The sequence below is a fragment of the Thermobia domestica genome, chromosome 1 (assembly GCF_964235325.1).
Source record: "Thermobia domestica chromosome 1, izTheDome1.hap1.1, whole genome shotgun sequence".
Lineage (NCBI taxonomy): Eukaryota > Metazoa > Arthropoda > Insecta > Zygentoma > Lepismatidae > Thermobia > Thermobia domestica.
In genome coordinates this window covers 188143673-188168834 of record NC_137454.1, presented here as the reverse complement: position 1 = coordinate 188168834, position 25162 = coordinate 188143673, and the positions used below count along the sequence as shown (strand labels likewise).

General features: G+C 34.1%; 1 protein-coding gene across 3 annotated transcripts in view; it reads left to right on the top strand.

The window, feature by feature from the left end:
* Nucleotides 1-25162, top strand: part of LOC145692068 (uncharacterized) — a 113339-nt gene that overhangs the window by 67645 nt on the left and 20532 nt on the right. For all 3 annotated transcript variants that reach the window (XM_081767364.1, XM_081767366.1, XM_081767360.1), the window contains exons 9-13: nt 6745-6952; nt 8167-8353; nt 13894-14134; nt 20579-20802; nt 23380-23624. In XM_081767364.1, coding sequence (XP_081623490.1) covers nt 6745-6952; nt 8167-8353; nt 13894-14134; nt 20579-20802; nt 23380-23618 — 1099 coding nt within the window. In that variant the 3' untranslated portion in view covers nt 23619-23624. The remainder of the gene's footprint in view (nt 1-6744; nt 6953-8166; nt 8354-13893; nt 14135-20578; nt 20803-23379; nt 23625-25162) is intronic.

Sequence of the window (25162 nt, the reverse complement as noted above, 5' to 3'; positions counted from 1 at the left end):
TTATGAAAAAAAGAAAAAAGAAAAAGCAGAAAGATAATGTAAGAAAGGTGCCAAACATCTTTATTATTATTACCATTTCATGTATTACTGCAGAAAAAGGAAACGATCTTAGCACGAAACATTCATCCATGTTCGCCAGCGAGGTACCGAAAAACAGCAAAACTGTCAACAGATTTCAGGATTCAAGATTTTAATAATTTCATCGTTATTTGTAAACCAAATAATGTTTTCTTTTAGATACGACTCCAAATAAGTTTTCCACACAACCGAGACCTGCTGAAGATGTCTGAGAGCCTCATACGTAGTTACCGGCGTATATTCGTGCTTCTCTTTTTTTCTTTCTTTTTTTTGTATTAATAAGGTATCCCAAGTAATATTTAGACTGAAGATTAGAAGTGTTAATTTATTATTTTATAAATTAATTTAATTAAACTCTGACCTTTATCAGTTAATAAAGTCAGTGTATATTTTGAGAAAGCCATGGCCACCTTACTGGCTTCCAACACTATTAATTATGGCGCTCGTGGTCACATGATTTTTGATGAAGTAGCTTTCAAATTGTCTAACGATGTTGAGACAAGATTTGGAAGTCTGTGTTCCTACCGGAAACCAAACCCAGGACCACCCATTTGGCTACGGGAGCATTGAGAACTTATAATAATAATCTAAATGAAATTTCGTTTCCTGATGTATTACTGTTGTTTATAATCGTCACAAAGAAGTAACATGAATTGTGTAACATGTTTTCAAAGTTTAAAATTTTGTGCTTTCAACAGTGAATTGTTAAAATATTATTCAAACAAAATTGTTAAGAAATAAACAAAATAATCTGTGATTATCTATTCAATCTGTCTTTGGAGAAAGATTAAATATTCATCTCTCGAATTTGGTTGAATTATTTTGAATATTATCGTTCCCCACAAAATGCATTGAAAAGAGAGGAGGCATGTGCTGTCATCTATTCGTGATAGCCAAGCCTTTACACGTACTTGAAGTAGTAATTAACGCTTATCTCTTCCCAGTGGAGTAACATTAGAGCCTCCAAAGCCGGCAATGTTGATGGGCCTGTAGTGGTTCGGAGGCCCGCAGTCTCTTTCCTTTTCTGAATGAGAAAGACAAGGTTATTTATTACGGCGGTTTTGTAAGATAGTCCTAAGTGTTCATTATGGATAGAACAGAGGATCTATCAATTCCATATTTTAATTTTAAGCTAAGGGCCGAATAGTCATTAAGAATGCTCACCATTATCTGAAATACTTACCAATATCGCCGTTAATATTTCGGATCTCCCACACGTTTAATGTTTTCCTTTATCCTAGTGCTGCCATAGATACCAGTCGTGAAATCAGGAGATTTGAACGTGAAAAAGATGACGTATAATATTTATAATAGAAAGCTGAAATATAAATATATTTAACGATATACAAAACTATAATAAACTTAACTTTTACGACTCTCATTCCCACCCCACTCAGTTAAAAAAAAGAAAAAAATAGGATTAGTCTCTCGTCAATGTTTTTCACAGTGATAGAAATAATCTTTAACATATTAATAAAACTGACTTTATTGTCTTCGTATATTTATCCACGTGAAAATTTTCAGGAACCCACTGCTCTCTTCGTCGGTCAGAATTTACAGAGAGAGAAAAAACTAACGCCGAAACAAAACTCACATTTCTAATAATCAGAGAATAATTTGTGACACTGAAGGAACAAGACGGGAATTTTAGTAACAATCTTACTGGGTACAGAAGTCTATACATTATTTTTATGCTTATCGATATGTTAATTTTGCTTCGTCAAATTTACTGATTAACTATTTATTACATTGTAGGATTGAATTGAGAAAGACTCAATAGGCCCTAAACATCTAATAATTGAAGAAATTTCAGTATTCAGAGTAATTTCCGCTTCAAATTCAGTCATTTTTCAATTCACGGCAATTTTCATTGATTGAAAACCAAAAAATCATTCCAAATATATATCTTTAGATATCATGCTTTGCTATAGTACAGCAGCAGATAATACATGGTAACTGAAAATTAAATTTATTACCTATATTAACATAAAACAATAAAATTTACCTCTTAAATAACTGAATAACTCACACAGATAATATGACTGAGTAGTAATAATCTCAGTGAATTAACTCGCATTTTTGGCTGTTTGCAAATATGCAATAACTAATTTTAACTTACTTAACGGTAGTTCCTATAAGGTTGTGTTTTAGGGGGTCGAGATTTGGTTTTATAAGTGGACTTGCATAGTTATCGTTGTGCTGGTCCTGTTCTATTGAAATTTAAGTATCTTATCTATATATTTATCTCTTGGGTTATTGTAATATTACATGAAATAACATGTATCCAGATAATTGGTTTTACCGTTATTTTAATAGAAGTTCAAGTTATATTATATTGTCATTATTTTTGGATTTTCTTGGTCAGAAAATGGCACAATTCTAATCCTAATTTTACTTTGATGAAGTTTGTTACACAAGATAGGGAAGCTCCAATGAAAATGAAATGAAATTTTTGAGTTTTACGTCCCACGGTTATGCCGGTTAGGCTAAAGGAGACGGTGATGATGAGAGAAATGGGAGAACATAGAATGAAGAAATAGGAGGAAACGGGAGAACCCCGAGAAAATCCACGCACACGGTGTTTGTCCACCACAAAGTTCACTTGGCGGGAGCAGGGTTTGAACCCGGGACCCCAAGCACCCGAGGTGAACGCTCTACCACTGAACCACCACGGCCTCAGAGAAGCTTCAAGTAATAGCTTCTAGTTGAACATACTACGGAAATATTTCATTGTAAAGTTGATAGTTTTTAGCATAGAATTAAAGTCTTTTATAAATCACTTGATTTTTTCTCTTTCTAAAATTAAAAGAACAACTAATTTCTGTGTTACATTGTGTTCTGAGAATTCTGCAATTAAAGGTGCTATTAAATAGCTTGCTTTAGTGAATGGTGATTTCAGTACACTTTTTCAATAAAATTAGTATCAGGAAGCAAATAAAATCCCATTAATCATTTTAAATCCGAGAGAGCTTCTCGTGAACTTCGCATATTAATTTTAAGATTTGAGTTGATAATTTGAAGAAATGAGAAAGTAATGTAGGCCTAATGCAAATTTTCAAAAGCTTTCCAAAAAATAATCTTGACACAATTGTATTACTTATTTATAGTTATACTGATGCCATTTTTTTTTTCAAAATTTTTAAGTGTTAAATAAGTGACCTTGTATTAAATCAATGTAATACATGAACATGTAAATCACTGCTATATATTACATGGAAATCTGAGGAGAAAAATATAATACAATTGTTTTTACAAAGATAATTCTATTACATGTAAAGTTCCTCAGTTACTAAAAATTTAAAATTGTTTGCACATTCATGTAGTGTGAATTAGTTATATAACTAATAAATTAAGCACTTATTTCTCCTATACTTTCAATAGTATCTTGCAAGCAAATGTATCTCAATTCTTTATCACTTATATAGTTATATAAGTGATATATAATAAGTGAAAGTTAATCTAAGCAACTTAGCATATTGTTTAAGTTACATATATCCTGAAAATATGTTATATTTTTTGAAGCTCTTGTCACTATTCTGAAACAAACTTTTTACACTCTGCATTTATTGTTAGTTTGTTCTTGAAAGATATATCTTAAAGTAATTGAAATAAGCTGACAGAGGACATTTTGTAAAATCAATGTATATATTCAGCACTCTGCGGCCATCATTATACCTTCATCATTCAAGCATAAGCAGGAGGGTGGGGGTGGGGGTAAAGATTTTGAAAGATATTTTATATCATAAAATAGAATTTTGTACCTAAGACATTTGGAGGTAAAAAAGAGAGAGAAAAAGAAACATTGAGTAATATAACAACCAGTGGCGTAGCGTAATATTCCAAATTGAGGATGCCAAAGTTAGACACTTGTGCGATACAATATTACTGAAATCAGCAATACATAGCTATTCCGAAGGAAAATGTGGGGTTATAAAAAATTTAGGGGGGAGGCCCCCTAATTAGTGGCTTAGTGGGGCATACAGAAGCAAATGCGTGGATTACTTTAGAAGCCAATAAGCAATTGTCTCAGCTCCTTCTTTCCAGTACCGTTGTGACGAGAAAACTCGGCCCTACTGTTGTATGAACATTGTTTCCAATATAGTCCCCTTTATTTCTTTCTCGTGGGCACCTTCTTTCTCCGCATACCATACTTCAATCTCGTTCTTTAAAAAGTCGCCCCTAGCAATTTGTCATCTTGGGTCCAGAACTCAGACGCCCGTTCGTGAATACGGACCTGAGTGTATACGTACATCATTTGAAGATGCAAATAGAAAGCCTTAAACCAACTCTGGGGGCCTGTTTCTGTGTATGTATTTCGTTGTCAGGTATCCAGATACTAATGGCAGGGGAGCAAATCTGTCTTCAACATTCGGAAAATGGGTAAGACCGTTCTCATAATTCTTTTTTTTTTAAAATAACGATGTTCAACGTATTTATGAAGTTAAAAAACAATGCTGTGAAGGATCAGGGGAGCAGAGTTGTCTTCAACATTAGGAGGAGGGCAAATTTGATGGAGGAGGGCAGATTTGAGGCTTATTCTGGGGGAGGGGAGATGAGACTCATATTCTCATATTGCGGTAGATGAATCTGATTTCTGAGGTAATTCTGTTCTATATTATATATCAGGCGATGTAGATGAAGTAGAGGTGCATATCAGTATTAAAAATCAGTGCCGTGAAAACATTCTGAAATTTGAATACATGCATATTTATAATTGATATGTTTCTATTTACACATCCACAACCATCCACATTAAAATTTTAGAACACTTGTTTTTTAGTAATATAAATAGCTTCTCCAAAACTATGAAAGAAAATCAATTATGTATGTTGCAACAATACTCTTATTTGAGCAAAATTATGATGATCACAGTAGCATTGCAGAAATTAAACAAATAGTTGAAAATAGACTAATAATACCGTAATTAATGACAATGAAATATTAAAGAATACGATTCTTTTTAAAAAATGAGACAAGTCAAAGGACATCACTTTCCTTTGTGGCAATCGTATACAAATAATCACAATTTCAAATCGAATTATTGGAGGGGACAGTCCCCTGTTCCAAGATTGGAGGGGACATATCCCCTCATCTCTCCGGGATTTGTGCCAGGGACTGAAGGGTCCAAGCAATTTTCGCGAGGCGCGGGTAGTGCTGGCTCTCTTGGCCTATCAGATCGGTTATTCTACAGAATGCTTTATATTTATGCTTGTTTGTGTGAGCTCCCTCAAAGAGTTTCTGACTACGCCACTGGACATAATATGTAGCCCTATTTATGATGAAGATTAATAATTTGCCTTTAATTACGATTATAATTACGATGCATTTATTTACGATTAAAGCATAATTATGTTTATACTATTATTTACATGACTGACATGCTTCAAAAAGGCATTGAACTAACCATTTCTGTTTTGTTCTATTTCCTTGACGTTAGCGCTCGTACGTTTTGTACAGAAACTATAGCTTAGTTCAAAATATATAGAGTTGAAAATACTTGAGAATATGCAGCTTATATCTAAAGCAAAATGTAGGGCTGCAAGGGATGAGGAGGAGTAAGAAAGCAAGTAGTTGGGCATGCGCAATCGACAGAAAGCAGACGAAAACCCCGATGCTTGCAGCAGGCCTGAAAGCCCAAGGAACATAGCATACGACAAGAGGAAAGACAGAAAATGTGTATCTGAGTGACGCGCATGCGTAGGTTCACCTTGTCAAAGTAAGGCGAGAGGGCGCATCCAAAGGATTGCAGTGGATATAATTGTGATTTCAATTTATATATAATGAACAATTGAGTTGAGTTGAGTTGATTTTGAGTTTAACGTCCCTTTTCAGCAGCGAGGCTATATGAGACGTGGACCTACTGATTAACGTGGAATCCGAACCACATGAGCTCCCGCCGGGAATCGAACCCAGGTCTCCCGCGCCAAAGGCGCGTGCGCTAACCGCTTAGCCACGGAGGAGCTCAATGAACAATTGACAAGCAAACAATTTATATATAATGAAATACGTACTTTTTCTTATTAACAGGGAATACAGGGCATATCGGCGTTCCCTTACGCTACGACGCTGGTAACAACACTATTCTTCATATAAAAAGCACTTGTCCATCTTGAATTAATATTTATTCATTCAAAAATTAAATAATTTCAAGTAGACAAGCATCTGTTGCAAGCAGATTGTTAAATTACTCTATGTTTAACATTTTTCTATCATTCGATTTTCTGATATAGATTTTCCTTAAAACCCTTTTCTTCTTACATTTAAGCTTTACTCTGGAATGATAGTATTTATTGATATTGAATATAATCAATTATTGCCTAATGAAATATTAATATGCATATCAAATAATAATAATAATAATAACGAAAGTTCAACGCTTACCTAAGCGTCCGAGTAACAAAAGCACAAGGAAACTGAAGAGGAATGTTTACAATCTCATTATTTCTACAGAGAAGATTTATCACAAATATAGTTCGTACAAAAATACGCACTGATGATGACGAATATTTGTCACTGAAACGTCTGCGATTGGATTGTTACTCGTGAGTGCTTAGGGAGTGTTGAGCTTTTGTTATTATTGCATATTGAATCATATTGAGATAGTATTTAGCAGACTGATGAATATTTAAATCGATTCTGTTATAAACTACTTTTATTTTCTTTTAGTTTTCGCGGTCCATGTATGTGTGATCGTGTAGAGCCATGTCGAATTAGAGACAACGGTGACATAATCACGTCTAGCAGAGAATTTGATACAAACACCATTTATCGAAACAGCTTCGTCCCCCAGCAAACGGAACGTACGGAACCTATTCGCCTGAAGGACAGTATTGAACGATCTAACGCAAGATTTGCTGACGACACAACGCATCAGGTAAGGATAATAACATTGACATGAATATAGATTTATGGGGAAAAAATTAAATGAATGACATTTGTGGTTAAACATCCCAGTATTATGCCCTTTAGGCTAAAGGAGATGGTTGATTAATGCAAGTAAATGATTATAAAACAATTGGTGAAATGAACACGTGGAAGGAATCGAGAGAACCCCTGAAAAACTCACAGACACGATGAAGTCCACGAGGAACGCACAGGACCTGAGATCGAACTAGGGACCTGTCGCACCAGAGGTGAACTGTATTCAGATGGACATTCAGCTTCTGTGTACACCCTCTGTATTACATATTCATGAAGTGCACACCATGTTCGAATTAGTACCACCTACCATCACATTCTTCCTGTGTACCCAATTTGGGCCAGATCCATGAATTTTTACTGGGAGCTCTTAAACAGTTTCCACTAGTGATTATTTATATAATTTTTTACACGCTATTATAGAACCAATTGATTCTGTCAAGACATGCTCATGCTCTTTTCTACAATTTTGTTTTTAATCTAAAAATATATTCATAGGGTTTGTGATAAACTAGTTCCTTTAATTTATAAACTCGCAAACATATTTTCTAAACAATCTTTTACTAAAAAATTAGAACAATCAATCTATAGTAATTAAAAAAATATGTATCAGCTTCAGAATCATAATACACTCATCATTTCATTACCTATATTTTTCTTCGTCATTTTTCAAGAGAAATATTGTATTATTGCAACGTAAAGAAATGTATTTTTAAAGTAACCAGTATAATTATATTTAAGGGGGTACGGTGGCTCAGTGGTAGAGCGCTTACCTCTGGTGCGTGGGGTCCCTGGTTTGATCTCCGGCCAAGTAAGTTTGTGGTGGACAACATCGTGTCCGTGGGTTTTCTCGGGGCACTCCCGTTTCGTCCCACTTTCTCATTCCACGAATTCTTTGATCATCATTCACTTGCTTTGATCATCGTTTCCCTCAACCTAAAGGATATAATCGTGGAACGTTAAACTGAAAGAAGATAATTATATTTAAATGATGGATAATCCCCTTTAAACTCAGTAGTTAGTGAGCATTACATTATTATTATTATTATTATTATTATTTTATCACCATTCGTATTCCTTCGCGTTTAGAATTCTTGAGAAGGGAGGAAATTATGTGAACAACTTCATAAGCACATTAAATTGTTCTTTATTCACGGTATTGCATTGCAGATTGATTATCGAGCATGGCCTGCAGCTAAAACGAAACCATGCTATCCACCAGAGACAAAGCATTTAGGTGATGGGCCAATGCAGAGTACAACGACTCAGAAATCGGACTATACCAAGAAACCTATTTACAGGGTGCCGCAGTTTAGACCTGATAGTAATTTACAAACCAGTACTGCACGATTTGATGGTAAGCTGAGAAGATAATAATAATAAAAAAGAATTATTATTTCAGAGGTTAATATAATTTATGCCAACAAAAGGTTCATAAATTATTTTACTACTTTAAAATCTAAGGAAACAACTAAGTTGATTTGTATGTTAATAGCAAAGTTGCAGAATGCATTTTTGTTCATTTGTGTATTTTTAGGACAAATTTTGGTGCGAACAGTTCAGGTTTTTATTGATTTATTTAATAATACAATGCCAATAGTAATCCAAACAATTGACCAAGTTCACTGTGGAATTTGTTCCAAATTAAGATATAAAGTCATATATTTTTTATATTGAAAAATTATAATAGATCCTTGATTCATAATACAGTAGGATTTCACTTAGACATTCTTTTTTGACAGTTATAATTATGTTTCTGTAACCAAAATCAGCTTTCTTGTTCTCTTAGAACCCAAAATTGTCCCTTAAATATTAACAATATCTTGATTTGCTTATTACAAAAGATGAGCATTATACTTCCTTTGACTACTTTAGACAACCAAGCATCTTACATAAGAAAAAGTGCTGTTCATGACCGTCTAGCTGTAAACGTATGTTACAGATATATTCCTACAAAATTTCTAGAAATAATTATGCGCTGTGCATAAATCATTATCTAAAAGCTTTCGAGTATATAGATAGTTAAGTTCACATCTTTCATCAAACTATACATTTCTTCTATTTACTTATTTGTATGGCACAATAATAAAAAGAAGTCATTTTGTAATAAAACAAATAACAAATGAAATAGTGTAACAGTAACATTAACAGAATAACCTAGGCTATTAACAGGAACCGTTCTGTGGTATGCACAATACCTGCAGATGCCAAAAGAAAATGTACTGTTATGCATGCTAATGTTCACTCACTTCTTCCGAAAATTGATGAAGTAAGATCCCTTATCGTTACGAATAAATGTGCTATATTTATTGTAACTGAATCATGGTTAGATAAATCTGTTAATACTGAACAAATTGGTGTACAAGGGTATTCCGTTTTACGACAAGACACGGGCAGGAGAGGGGGGATAGTAGTATATTATCTTAAAAACCTAGAACTTAAGACTTTTGCATCCAGCTCTGGTGACGGATTAGAGAGACCAAACATATAATTTCTTAACTTTATTGTAAAAATAAACTCTTATTCAATAGGTTTTGCTGCATTATACAGATCACCCAATATATCGTATACTTCACTATCAATCATTGAAGATATTGTCATCGAGCTCTATCCACAGGTCGATTCTCTGTGCTTAATTGGCGACCTGAACTATGACCAAACTTGCATAAACAAACCTGAAACGGTTTATTTAAACTCAATATTAAATAGATTATAATGAGCCTACTAGGATAACTGAAACAAGTGAATCTTTGTTAGATGTTATTCTTACTGATAACAGAGAGAGACTGGCGTTGCATGGTGTTAGTCCCCCTATTGGAAATTCTGATCATTGTGTCATATACATGGTTCTTGATATTAATAAACCACCTAGCCCGAAACCTAAAATTCTTAGCTGTCGAAATTATGGTAGTTTTAATGAAAATCTTTTCTTTAGCGATGCTCAATACATACACTGGGAAAACATTGAGTCATTTGAAACAATAGTTGGTAAGGTTTCCTTTGTACAGGACTCATTAACATATATATTTGATGTGCATGCTCCTATTAAAAAGATAAAGCACTAAGCTCCCATACCTCTCAAGTAATACCAAGCTATTAATGAAAATACGTGATCAAGCACATCTTAAGTTCATGCGTACCAGAACCCAACAAGATTGGGAAGAGTTTAAAAGGCTTAGAAACTTTACAACGTCAGTGGTTCGACAAGAAAAAAATGTTTGCTTCTCTTATCGTATTAAAAACTGCACTGCAGTTGAAGACAAATGGAAAGTAATACAAGAACTGGGTCTTTGTAACAGGAACAATGAGGTAGCACCTTCCAGTGAAATCAATAATCGAGATATTATTAATGATCATTTCGTCAGCCTTCCTGGTTTGCCTCCTATTAATACTGAGAGAGTTGACAATCAAACTAAGAAATTTCTCTCTAAAAAACATCCACAGTTGCAAACAACATTTCTATTCAACCCAGTAAATAAATCCGATGTGAGAAAGGCGGTACATAGCATAAAGTCTAACTCAGCTGGCCTTGATGCAATAAGCACTAAAATGATCAAATTAGCGTTGCCATTCATATTATCACCTCTAACAAAAATAATTAATTATTCACTAGTTAACGGTTGCTTTCCTACTGCCTGGAAAACAGCAAAAGTGGTGCCGCTACTAAAGAAACCCAGCGTAACTTCCTTAAATGAGCTACGTCAAATTAGTATCTTACCAGTAATGTCAAATGATGTAGAGAAATTAGTAAACCAGCAATTATACGACTATGTGAATCATAATATTATCCCTATTATTCAATCCGGTTTTCGTAAGCATCATAGTACTGTCAGTGCGATGCTCGAGGTAACAGATGGTATATTAAATGCAGTTGATAACTCTCAAGTTGCAATCATAGTCCTCCTAGACCTAACTAAAGCCTTCGATCTAGTTAATCATAACCTGTTGTTGGCTAAACTAAGGTATTATAAATTCTCTGATACCGTTATAAACTGGATTGAAAGCTACTTACTAGGCAGGAAGCAACAAGTATATCTTAGGACAGCTCAAAATCCCTTATCTTCGTCACTCGTTATAAACAAAGGAGTACCTCAAGGATCAATCTTGGATCCCCTTTTATTTTCTATTTACATTGCTGACCTCATAGATTCCATTAAATACTCTACTGTGCATTGCTACGCGGATGACACACAACTTTGCATCATGTTATCACCACAAAATATTGAACAAACTGTAGAACTTGTTAATAGAGATTTGACCTCTATATTTGAATGGTGCACAGATAACGGTCTTATCATCAACCCCACTAAGTGTACATTTATGATTATAGGACCCTCACAACAATTGAGTAAAATCAAGGCAGCGGATCTAAAAATAAAAATTATGGAAACATATTTCTTACTCTACCCATGTGAAAAGCTTAGGACTGATATTGGATAAGGAATTAAATTATAACAATAATATATCTACTCAGTGTTATAAAATTATTATTTTATTACGCCGACTTTACAAAGCCAAAGACTTTCTATCTCAGTCTATGAAATTATATCTCATACAAGTTCTTGTTTTACCGTTATTAGACTACTGTGACGCTGTATATGGACCATCTCTCTCCGTTTACAATTCTAAAACTATACAGAAAATACAGAATTCGTGCATTAGGTTTGCCTTTAACTTAAAGAAATTGGAACATATCCTACCAGTGCTAAATAGAAACGATATTTTAACAATGTCGAGAAGAAGAAACCTGCGCTATAGTTGTGTAATATATAAAATCTTTAAAACGCAACCCCCACAATATTTATATTGTAAATTTACAAAGTGATCACAAATTCACTCTCACGTTACACGTAACAGTGAGAAATTCAATGTACAAAGACTTAAACTGAAGATAGTGCAAGGATCATTTTCTAGAGCAGGTCCGAGAGTAAGGAATGCAATATCAAAAGCTCTCACGGAAATAGAGTCATTTAATTCATTTCGAAATTCATTAAAATCACATTTGATGAAATCCTAGCGACTGGCCTCTGGCACTTAAGACATGTACAGTTTTATGTAACAACTTAGCTAAATCCAACAATATCGATACTTTTTTATTGCATGTGTGACGTTTATTTTCTGATTTATTCTTTTACTTGTATTTTTAATTTTTTCTTTTTTTTCTCTTTTTCGATCCTTTTGATGTGTAATATTTAATATTGTATTCTTTTGACAAGAATTAGGTGGTAGAGCAGCCATGGCTGAACCTCACTCGCTTCAATAGATATTTTCATTTCATTTCAATTCATATATAATAGCATTTTCAACCTAACGTAATATGGACCAAACATTCTTTCGATTTAAAAAATATATTTGATAGGCGAGAGTAAGCGTACACACACTTTTTTTTTTGAGAGTGGTCCAATACTGTAATCTACATCTAAGTAGTGCTGCACAGGTGTTATTCTGGTTCAACTTTTTCGGAAAAGACTTTAAAAAGTATTGTTAAACATTGCCACTTGTATTTTCGTCAGAAAAAAATATGAAACCAGATTGTTCTATATTACTATTATTTATGTACTGTTATTTATTATATATTACTATTATTTATTACTACAATTATAAGAAATGAAAGAGTATATGAGTGTAAGATCAAATCTTTAGGCTGCATAAGTTATTTCTCTGCTACATAAGTGTAGTTTTATTAAGAAAATGTACAAGTGCATGTGGAGTTACAAATATATATATATATATATATATATATATATATATATATATATATATATATATATATATATATATATATATATATATATATAATTTGACCTCTTGATTTATATAGCTTTGGAACTGTTATGATAAACAATGACTAAAATGAAATTTAGTGCAGTGCCTAGCTTGGAGACCATTAATCAGATATATGAACAGTATTCCCTTACATAAGAAATTAAGGTTTTGTAATAAGTATATCACCCTAACGTATTTTGAATTTCTGTAAATCTATATTACAGTCCCATCATTTGCATTAATCCTCTTGTGACAACTGTAACGTGCTCGGTAAAACTAAGCTACTCATCAGTAATAAGACTAAGGTAATCACGGATTAGCTTGGAATTTTAGCGTCTCTTTTAGCACCGCGCCTATATAAGACGTCTGCCTACAATTTAAAGTGGAATTGACTACGGTCATTACATTGTTTGTACAATCAGCAGCAAAAGTTCTTTGTGTTTGATAAAATTAGTTTCGTAAATAACTTCAGAATGGAAGAACAATTTGAGTAGAGTTTTCAGTAAACTAAAATGAATGTAATTTTCTGTACGTTCCAGCCTTGAAACTCGATGAAACTGTGTACATTTGACCGTTGTTCCCAAAATAAATTTTACGAAACGGAAAGTACTTTTGTCGCTGATGGTATGTTTTAATATCACATCGCCAATAGTGCAATTTTTTGTAATACGACTTTTCTTAAGAGAGAATGTAAGAAAAGTGTGAGAGTAAAGGAGTAAAACTATACGTTATTACTGCTGATAAATTTCAATTTTCTTTTATGTATTTTCTGTTTATCTTTTACTAAAACCCCATATACATTTATCTGTTGTATACTTCAATATTGTCAAATTAGAATTATAGAAAGTAATAATAATAAATCCTATTAAAGTGTGTCATTTCACACAGAGTAACCTACGATTTAAACAGTAGCTTTCTACATATTTTCTTTCTCTCTTCCTACCCTTCATTCATTTTAAGACTATAGAAAAGTAAAAGGAATAAATTCATGTGAATAATTTGGACGTAATATAGTAATTAGGTTTTTGTATATAAATACAAATAACATGTTAGAGAAAACCCTAGCCTTTTACAGATAAAATGGAAAATATTTTATAAATATTTATTTATGGACTTTTAATACTTGCATAGGAACCACAACCGCGGGTGCAGATTATCGAGAACCTGATCGAAGCAAAATTGACCCGGTACAATCTTTTAAACCGGAAGTACGATACAAAAAACCAGCCATAAAATTCAAAGGTGATACGACGCACAAGGTTGATTTTGTTGAATGGCCGACTTCAGCCCCAGAAGTACCTCCATGGGCTTTACAAAAGGAATACGAACCTCCAGATCAAGCTATCGAGGGAAATACGATCTACAAAAGCAGGTAAGCAAATACACATAAACATTTTTGTCCAATTCGAAAATGTTCAGGACATTTAAGTTGTTAAGTAGTTAACTTAGTAAATAGTCCTTGCAAAAATAAATGATTATTCTGTTTCGTAAAGGAAGAGAAACGTTCATATGTTTGCTTTCTATTAGTAAAGTGGATTAAGGAAAATGAATGCCTGTTTACAAAGGTTAAGTAATAATAATAATAATAATAATAATAATAATAATATTAATAATAATAATAATAATAATAATAATAATAATAATAATAATAATAATAATAATAATAATATAACAATAGAAGACATTAACACAGATAAACGACAATCAACTGCATGGCTCAAGAAAACTGGACTCTTTTCTGAAACAGTAGAATTTATGATGGCCATTCAGAACCGAGTAATACCATCCCGAAACTACTGTAAATACATACTGAAGCAAGAAATACCGGATGAAAACTGCAGAAAATGCGGAGATCTAGCAGAAACTATCGAACACGTCACAGGCTCATACCGTATAATGGCTACCACAGACTACCTAAAAAGCACAACGATGTTGCAAAAAGCCAATTTAGTTTTTGGCACATAACATGGAATTAATTGCCGATACCAAGCTATTACAAATACAAGCCAAGTCCAGTGTTTGAAAACTACAAATACAAACTCTACTGGGATCAAGAAATAAGAACGGATGCCATAATACCTGCAAACAGACCCGACATAACTGGTATCAATAAAATTGACCAAGAAGTAATTCTCATTGATGGAACAATACCGTTGATTAATAATATACGTCCAACACTCAACACAAAATAAGCAAATCATAAAGACTTTGCAAACGAAATCAAGAAGCTATGAAAATGTCAGAAAGTGACAGTAATACCAACCGTTATCTCAGATACTGCGATTGTCCGCAGTGGTCGAAGTGAGACGGTATGCGGTGGTATGCCATACCACCTCTGATATCTCAGTGATGAAGACATACCGCCTCTGGTTTTTCGGTGATCAAGACATACCATCACGGAAAAGTGGGTTCTAATACACCTTTAATAAATCCATTTTTATACACAGTAATTGATGAATAGCTTTGCACCTAAAAGATTATAAGTTGGCAACGCCGACATTTTTGTTATCTTTTCCTATCTTTTGTTTTAAAAATAAGGTGTCTACAAAAAAAAATCTGTGTATCTTATGCATGTGCGTACCTTCTTGTCTTAATGTATATAATTGCCGTATTTTGAGTATAATTGGATTTAGGATTGTCTGCTGTGGGGCGGACCTTCCAGAGGTCTTGAATACCCCTCAGTTGAATGAGGTCCGCGAGTCCTCCCGGGGGAAATTGTTTAAAAAATGTTAACATACAGAGTCGGTTTTGATCACTTTCATGTATAATTCTCTATAATACAACATGAGGAGATATTTTAATTTTTTTTTCAGAAAGTTGGGGGCGGGGAGAAAAGTCTCTCCATGCCCCCGTAACTACAGAGAAACTATTTAATGGTTTTGTGAATGGAAATGCAATGTTTTGGGAAACATACCCTCATAGTCTTTCAAAATTTAGATGGACGGTATGTCGAGTCAATTTAGATGGACGGTATATCGAGTCAAAATGGTAATAAATGTCATACCGCCTTTGTTTTTTTTTTTTCACTTCGAACACTGATTGTCCCTAAAAGTACTGTGACGCAACTTGAGCAGATAAACGCAAAACATCTTCTAACAAACCTACAAAAATCAGTAATACTAGATACCTGTCATATGATCAGGGAGTTCTTTAGAGAAGAACTTTTCAAATAAACTGAATTTGTCAGAGACAGCCGTCAAGTTATTAAGCTGAAACCGGCTAAGATGCTGCAATAATAATAATAATAATAATAATAATAATAATAATAATAATAATAATAATAATAATAATAATAATAATAATAATAATAATAATAATAATAATAATAATAACTCTTGGCCTATGGAACCCGATGGTTTAATACCGCATTCACAACACTTCTCCGTTGACTTCTATCCTTTCTACCTGGATCCAATTTCTACGTATTTTATATTCCTATTTCTACATTCATCTGGATCCATTCCACTGGATCCATCTTAGCATTGCCCTGCTATTTGCACCTAGGTCTTCTTAATAGTCTTTCGCCAATTGCATTTCCAGTTACAATTTTGAAAGTGTTACTATTTGCTTCTATTCCGGCTACATGACTTTCCCACCTGAGCCTCCTAGAATTAATGCCCAAAAAATGTTAGGTAAACCATAAATTATTCAGGTCCTCACTACGAAGTTTCCGCCATTCTCCATTCTTCTCTCTCTTGGGTCCGATATTCACTTTGGGGTAAAGACGTACCGAAGATACCTTGCGATCGAGGTCGAGGTTTAAGTCGCGGTCGCTACCTCGATGTCTAGATCTATCTAGATGGATGAAGGGCGCACATAGCGAAGAAGTCGTATCCCCACTGTAAGTTCTCAGTTTGAGGAGAAACATTACTGTGACGCGTGTGAAATTATTCCGTCAGTGCATAAAAATCACTGCAAAAACACATTTTGAAATTGAAAAGTCCAAACAGTTTATAAATAGGGATGGACGCGAGACGAAACACGAGAAATGCCAAAGTCTCGTCTCTTGTTTCACATAAATGTTTGAGTTTCATCTCTTGTCCATCACTATCAATAATTCAAATATTTTTACTTTTTTTCAATTTTCTGTGAAGAAATACCCTTTTTCAGCACTCAGGCGAGAAATCATTTCTTAGTAAAATAAAAAACGTATGTCTTGAGGTTTCAAGGTGGAAGGGGTATTAATTTCACCAAATGAAGTTTCATCACTGCAATTCCATTACCCGACATTGCCTACCTATTTATATGGACCTGTCTTTACAGGTATTTCTTTACGTTATATCAGTAAAGAATTTAGAAGGAATAAGTTTTTATTAATCTTGGAATTGCGAGAGGGGGCGTGTAAAGCTTTTAAGCATAGATATGATTAACATTACCTTCTCTTTTCTTTAGAAATTCCGGAACTTAGGGACTTCAGCCCGAAAGACCGCTCCCTGTAACCACCACTGTCTTATATAGCTAATAATAAGCTACAGTATAAGTCTCATATAAATATGAATAAGTTATCTGACACTTCCATTTGAGTTGTAGTTCTTCCGCAACTATCTACATACTCTTCATACACTCCTTTTTTCTCATATTATTTCCAAACACGCTTACATTTTATACTTTATCTACCCATCTAATTTTCATTCTTCTATAGCAGGGTTTCTCAATCTGAGGGTCGCTAAGATAAGCGGAAGAGATAAGTGTAATTAAAATCTACTGCCGGAAAATATTTTTTAAATATCATTTTGAATTTTGTTCTTACAGGCATATTTTTATTTTTATACACACTGTTAAGAACAACAAAAATAGATTTACTAAACATTTTCAACAGGTGCAGAGTTATCTAAAAATCAATTTAAATGAAAGAGTTACGGTATGAAACAAATGAGAACTGCATATTTACCTATTGGATCTCCGCAATAGGTATATTAAAAATCCCACACAAGCTTATTACTTAAATACAAACTAGAAATTATAAGGGAGTCGTTGGCAAGAGGATGTAATACAATGAGGGTCGTGATAGGAATTAGGTTGAGAACCACAGTTCTATAGCATCACATTTAGAAGTCTTTGATTACCAGTTTTCTTCTTCTTCTTCTTCTTCTTCTAGAGTTTACGGTCACACAATACACTGTCACAATCAATATGCATACTTTGATCAGCTTTTTCTGCAGTTTATGTCGATATTTGTGGTCAGAAGCTTTTGTTTTTCTTCAAATTATTTCTTCACCTGAAATATTCTGGACTTTACATCTGGTTTGTGAACCTACACAAGTATTGTAGCTTATTTTACTTTAAAAAAAAAAAAAAAAAACCGTTTCCAGCAGGAAATTTAATAACTTTTCCTTTTGTTGCTTTTCTTCCGTATCTAGTAACTTTTTTTCGTTCTTGTTGATCTTCATATTGAATTTGCTGCTAAGCGCTTGTTGCACGTGGAGCTGCTTTTAATTTTTCTCACTATCTTCAAACAGCGCAAATGTACGCTTATGTATTCTCTGTCCACGAACAATTATTCCTACCTAGGCTGTAGGTGTCTTTGATATATTTTTATTGCTTTTTCAATATAGATATTTAAGAAAATTGATCAAAGTGAGCATCCTTCCTCACTTTTTTCTGAATTGTTGGCTCTCCTCTCTCTTCTTTTACTTTAATTGTTGCCTTCTGTTCTTTGTACAAGTTATATATTATTCTCCGCTTCTTTTAATTGATTTGTGATTCCTTGAATTTTCTCTTAATATTTTAATAGATCGTATCTACTCTCTCCCTGTGTTCATGTCCTTTTCTACTTCTTTAAGTTTCTGTCCTATCTGCTCTTCCTGCAAATCTGTATTTTCGATTAATTTGATTTCTTATTCTTTTATACTACTCCTTAGTATCGTTTCCTTGTTTCATTCATTGATTCCATGATTGTGTTCTTTTCTTGCTATTTTCCCTCCGTGATCTCATGAATAAATTATCTGTAGTAATTATTTATTGACCATTACTGCATAGCTCCTTTGAAGTAAGAGAAAATGTTGCTATTTAATGAAATATATTATTACCTTGATTCGTATTAATTGCGGTACGTGTTGCAATGGTGTGTACTAATTATTCGCAAAGAATTATTAATGAGTCTCTATTATCGATATAATTAGCAATACACTTAATGCTTTTCAGTTTCTGGATAGAAAATGTTTCTAATGAATTATTTTTAGAAACATTTCTGACCAGCTTAGAAACATTATTTTTCGTTCCAATCAGAAGAAGGGAAGAAATATGATTTTAAAATACTTCAAACAATATGATATTGTAGGGGAAAGTTGTACAAAATGGGGACCCTTATATATTTTAGTACATAAAACCAAAACTATCAATGATAAAATTCCTAGATGTAAATCAAAACATTCAGTGGAGTGTTGGCTACCATGAAACAGGCCTTTTTGTATCATAAGAACGTTTATTTTAACAAAAAATAAGGGAAACTGAAAAAGGGTGAAAGTCACCGTTTTATACTACTAGTCGGGTAAAATAGGGTTGCCTTTAAAAACTTACCAAATACTTTCAAAACTTACAAATATCTTGCTTAAAACTTTTTACATCTTGTTTACAACTTGTTTATATCTTATATATATATATCTAGTTTACAAATATCTTATTTATAATTAATCAAAAAAGAAATAAAAATGAGATTTTCGTACTAAATAAAACCAATTAGAAGTAAAATACTTTTGTCTAGTAAGCAACAATTTAAACTTTACGTGCTACAAAAGTCACAAACAGATATATCATCCTTTTCGTCCACGTTAGAAAAGGCATCGTGTGCCCACCCATTGCAGCCAGAATACCTAATCCATCCTTCTTTTGCTTTTGAATGACTATAGAGTCTGTTGAAAAAAACAAAAAACAAACAAACAAAAAAAAAAAAAAAAAACACCTGGGAAAAACAAACATGGCAGGCACAAAATTACCAGTCGCGAAGAAAGGTTAGGGTGCCTCGGAGAAAACCGTAAGCCAGTGTTTTCCAGCAATCTTCTTGTCCCTGTTAAACAAGTGGGAAATACGGTTCGCTTCAGTTAACTCAAACGCAAGAGAACGTAAGTCGGTTAGTGTCAGGCCAAAAAGACTTTCTTCTAGTGTTAGTATGTGCTGGACTGTAATACGCAGCCTCAAGCGGACTGTAATACGCGAACTACAAGTAAATTGTAATGATGTTACATGTCGTATAAAATGGGGACGTCCCCAATTTGTACTACCTTCTATGTCCCCGTTTTGGCAGAATGTGACATACATGGAAAAACATGGCTTCCCTATGCTCATAGGCTATATAACCCAATAAGTGAAACGTGTAAACAATAGCTTAAATCTAATGAATACATTAGTGTATTTACCAAATTTATTTCTACATGTAATCAGGGAGTAAGTCAAATAGTACAAAGGCGACACATCGAAAAATATTTCGCCAAAAACTTCAAAGCAATACACATCTACACTAACTGTACAGTGATGTTTTTATTCCTGCCCAAAATGGTGTAATCGTTGTCTTGAACAATAATGCATAACCTTGCCGCTGTAAACAGCGCCAATCATGTAGAAACACCATGTCCTCGTTTGAACCGCCGTCCCCGTTTTATACAACTCTCCCCTATGTTTGAAATATTATGATTTAAACTTTAGTTTACTCTTTTTCCAAACGCTTTACACTTTAGAGTATATTAAAATTGTATATAGTGTATATGACAACAACAACAACAACAAACTTTAGGTGAACAATATGATGCTTCAAAATCATAAGTACTCTCCATTCCTCTTAATATAAATTTATGTCATATAGTTTTTAATTTCATTTTAGCTTTCGCGGTCCTTGCATGTGCGATCGAGTAGAGCCTATCAAACAGAAGTCTTCTGGTGATATCATCTCTCGAGGCAATGATTTTCAGGGCAACACAATATATCGAGACAGCTATCGTGCTCATCAGAATGTAGAGCCAGTCAGACCTCAGAGAATCCATGATGAGATTGAGCCGTCAGCAGCACGATTTCACGGAGAAACTACTAATAAAGCTGATTTCAGAGGTAAGAAACATTAATGTGTTTCACATATAGAACAGGAAGAAAGATTTAGTACATGGAAACGCATGAAGTATAATAATAATAAAAAATTACTGGCATATTGTTAAGAGTTCCAAACTATGCTACAGAAGCATAGGTATTGAAAGTCTTATACAAGGTGTCCAATATACAATGCAACCCGGATTTTGGGATAGTAGAACTTTTGAACCGGAAGCGATACACAAATAATGGTTATACCAAAATGAAACATGGTTCATGCATATATTTTTAAACTAGGAAGCAACGATTGAAATACACTAAGAACCACACAGTGTTGCCAGATGTAACCAAAGGTGTAAATGAATTTTTTTACAAGTCACGTAAATTGACTCATAACTCATACGTATAGATGTCCTGTCTTTAATTTTCAGTTTGTATAGTTGGAGTAGCTTAGAAACTGTGGAATGGAAAAATAATCTTTCATTTCCAGCGATAACTAATAGGATGAAGCCTCTGTAAGGGGTTACTAGGGAAAACTTGGTTTTCATAAATTAACATTCTGAATTGGCAACAGTGCTGATGTTTCAATGCATCAAAAGGTGTGTTAAGGATCTGTCTGTATTATGCAATTCCTGAAAACAATGAAAAAGAAACTTTGAAATTAACTTATCATGATGAAACTTTTACTTACATGCACGCGGCAACATTGCTATTCATCACGAACTGAATTGTCAGTTCTACGGCAGATTCTGGAAGTGCACCCGTTTTTATTAAATGAATAGCAGTGTTGCCGGGTGCATGTAAGTAAAAGTTTTATCACGATAATTTCAAAGTTTCTTTTTCATTGTTTTCAGGAATTGCATAATGTAGACAGATCCTTAACACACCTTTTGATGCACTGAACTTAATTTGTGAAAACCAAGTTTTCCCTAGTAACTCCTTACAGAGGTCTCATGCGATTAGTTATCGCTGGAAATGAAAAATTCTTTTTCCATTCCATAGTTTCCAAGCTACTCCAACTATACAAACTGAAAATTAACGACAGAACATCTATACGTATGAGTTATGATCCAATTTACGTGACTTGTAAAAAAAATTCATTTACACCTTCGGTTACATCTGGCAACACTGTGTAGTTCCTAGTGTACTTCAATTGTTACTTCTCAGTTTAAAAATATATGTATGAACAAGGCTTCATTTTGGTATAACCATTATTTGTGTACCGCTTCCGGTTCAAAAGTTCTACTATCCCTAACTCCGGATTGCATTGTATATTGGACATCCTGTAGAACGCGTAAGTCCGACCATTTGTCTGCCAACAATATCAAAAAACGATAAGAGATATCGAGAAGCGGTTTTATTCTTATTCCGCTGTTCAAAGCGTCATTTTATTTTTATGTTCCACTAACTCCTTGCAGAGAAGGAAGTGATTAATATGTGTTGTTTTCATGCCAGACAAATGTGTGAGTTTCATTTTTGTCTGTAACTAGCTGAAACGCAGATTACTTTTTCGAACGGCGAAAATAAGTTTATGAAAAGTATTTGGACCCCTTTCCCTTCCTAGAATACGCATCACAATGAAAGTATAATGATAAAAAATTACAATGTCACCCTTTATCACCCATCTTTCCCTTGCCGATGGGAATTTAAATTGGATTTAACCTATAGACTGTTATTGGGACACATGTTTCTCATGAAAAGAATACAAATGTTTTCTTCCGTTAGAATAGAGTAAAACACCTTTGATAATGTGCCTCTTCTCGAGTTTCCTCAACTATATCATATGAAGACTCTATATCATATCAACTATATATTGGAAACACTTTATGTGTCCGATGAATTACTATTCACATCCTTTCTGTAACAGGATGTGTGCAGGTGTGGGGAATACCATCTGAAGCCTACACTCCATACAGTCTTCTGCCAATCTTGAACCATGGTGGTGGCATGTGTTAGTGTAGATGGCGATATCGTAATTTTCTGGAAGGTCCATAGTATCCTTGTATAGAATGATGACTGCCAAGTTTCATGAGCACATTTTAGTGGACCCGTCCTCTCTATAGCCCAAACAATGTTTCCTGCTGAGATGACATCTATCAAGATTATCTGTTTCCCTGTCACACGGCTGAAACTGTCGCAACATGATTTACAGTAAATTATAAAGGACTTTCACATTTTCTCTCGCCTCCACAATCACCGAATCTCAACATGATCAAGCCATTGTAATCTGTTTTAGAAAACTGTGTGCAGTCTCATTTTCCTCCACCATCATCTGTGGAGGAACTGGAGTATGTTTTGCGGGAAGAGTGGTACACACCCTACAAAACTACGATCGATACCTGTATTAGTACATTTCTTTCGGCCCAGGTTCTTTTGGCCGCAAAAGATTGTTCTATACTGTACTAGGTGTGCTTTTTATTCATTTCTGACATGTTAACATTATTTAGTCCGTCTCCTGTAACTTGTTGAGATTGTTTGACATAAATTAACCATTGAGACAACCTGCGCGTACAAATAAAGTTTTTGAAACTGTATTGCCATGATTTTTTTTTTGTTTACTCATGTTATAGCAAATAATTTGTGTGGTTTATTTATCTCCAGGTTACTATCCTCTAAGACCCTGTGATCGCCCTGAACCCCAGAAGCCTGTATGTGTTCCTCGGAAACAGCTGAAGCCTTGTCGTTGTCCCATTCTTCAACCCTGTCGGTGTGCTTCCAAAGAGAAGGGAACTGTTAGAGTATGTATGAAGCCTCCGCAACCACAGTCGCCTTGTCCAACGAAGGTTTACTGTCCGCCTTGCCCACCTGGTCCACCGTGTAAACCATGCTCACATAGTTAAGTTAAGGTAAGTTTTGTGTTGGAATACAATGTAGGCAAATCCAAGCCACCATAACTGAATACAAGTACCGTAAGACGCAGGGCCGGCGCGAGGGAGGGTCAAGCCGTGCTACCGCCCAGGGCGGCAAAATTTGAAAAAGAAAAGAATACAGAGGCGGCAAAATTTGAGAAAGAAAATAATAAAAGGGCGGCATATGAAAGTACCGCCCAGGGTGGCAAAACTTTTAGCCCCGGCCCTGGTAAGACGAGGTTACTTTACACAAGATTTAACAATTTTAAAGAAAATCGCATGCAACTTACAAACGTAATGATTTAGAAGAATGCATTTTAAACATGTAATAGCTAGATATATCAGGAAAATATTAGTTCAAGTTCATTAGTAAACATTCAGTACGACCATAGTTATTGAAATATAAATTTTGGTACAAAGTAACCCCATAGGTGGGGTTACTTTCCACAACATACAAAAAAGTATGTTCAACATACGAACATAACGTTTCTGTGCAATGCTTTCTCTTTAGCATTTATACATTTTACTTCCTACACAAAATTGCATGCATTCTACAAATATTGATATTAGAATTATGGTACCGGTATCAGTACTTAGTTTAAATTATCGATATTTGTAAAGAAAATTATGTATTTTATGGTACCGGCACAGGAATCACATTCTAATAGTTTAGCGTATGTCCCATAGAAATGCCAGCTCAGGAACTGAAAAAGAAATCCCCGTGAACTGATTTGCCTTAGTTATTCCTTATGTCCAAGAATATCACCCCAACCGTTATCAGTGGAAGATTTACGGGGTTTGGGACTTTCAGGCTGAAGTCCACACCCAAATTATATGATTTCTTTTTTAGAAAATGTAATGTTAGTCATTCCTATGCGTATAAGCTGCAAAACCCTCCCCCCAAAGTCTAATTTCTAAAAATAGAAACAAAGCCTTTGTGATTAAAGACCCTCAGAAACTACTTTTCTTGATCCGCGACTATTCATAATTTATTTTCCAACAAGAAATTCATTTTGGCATCTACATAAATAGGAAATTTACCAGGGGTGTAGCCAGCAGGTTTATGTACGGGGGGGGGCAGCTACAAAGCCAAAAGAAATTATGTTGCAGCTAGTGTTTTTGAGGCCTGAAAAAACTGGAAAATTTTTGTTTCCTTCCAGGAAACTAAAAAACACTGGTTTCTAGCTTATTATTATTATTATTAGTCTATTATTATTATTACTATTATTATTATTATTATTATTATTATTATTATTATTATTATTATTATTATTATTATTATTATTATTATTATTATTATTTGCTTTTTGTCCATAAATTACATTCCAGGTAGTTTTTATTATGTTTAACCAATAATTACTGTCCCGGACCAAGCGTTATACCTTTGTGCATAACTATCGTCACTTAGAAAGTCATATCTACTCTATTGAAAAATGCATATTTGAGAATGCAGCTACGTGTGCGCACGGGATTAACAACGTGTGACACTTCTTTCCTTTACAGCATGTCCGGGAATCCCTCCGTTCCTTTGGGGA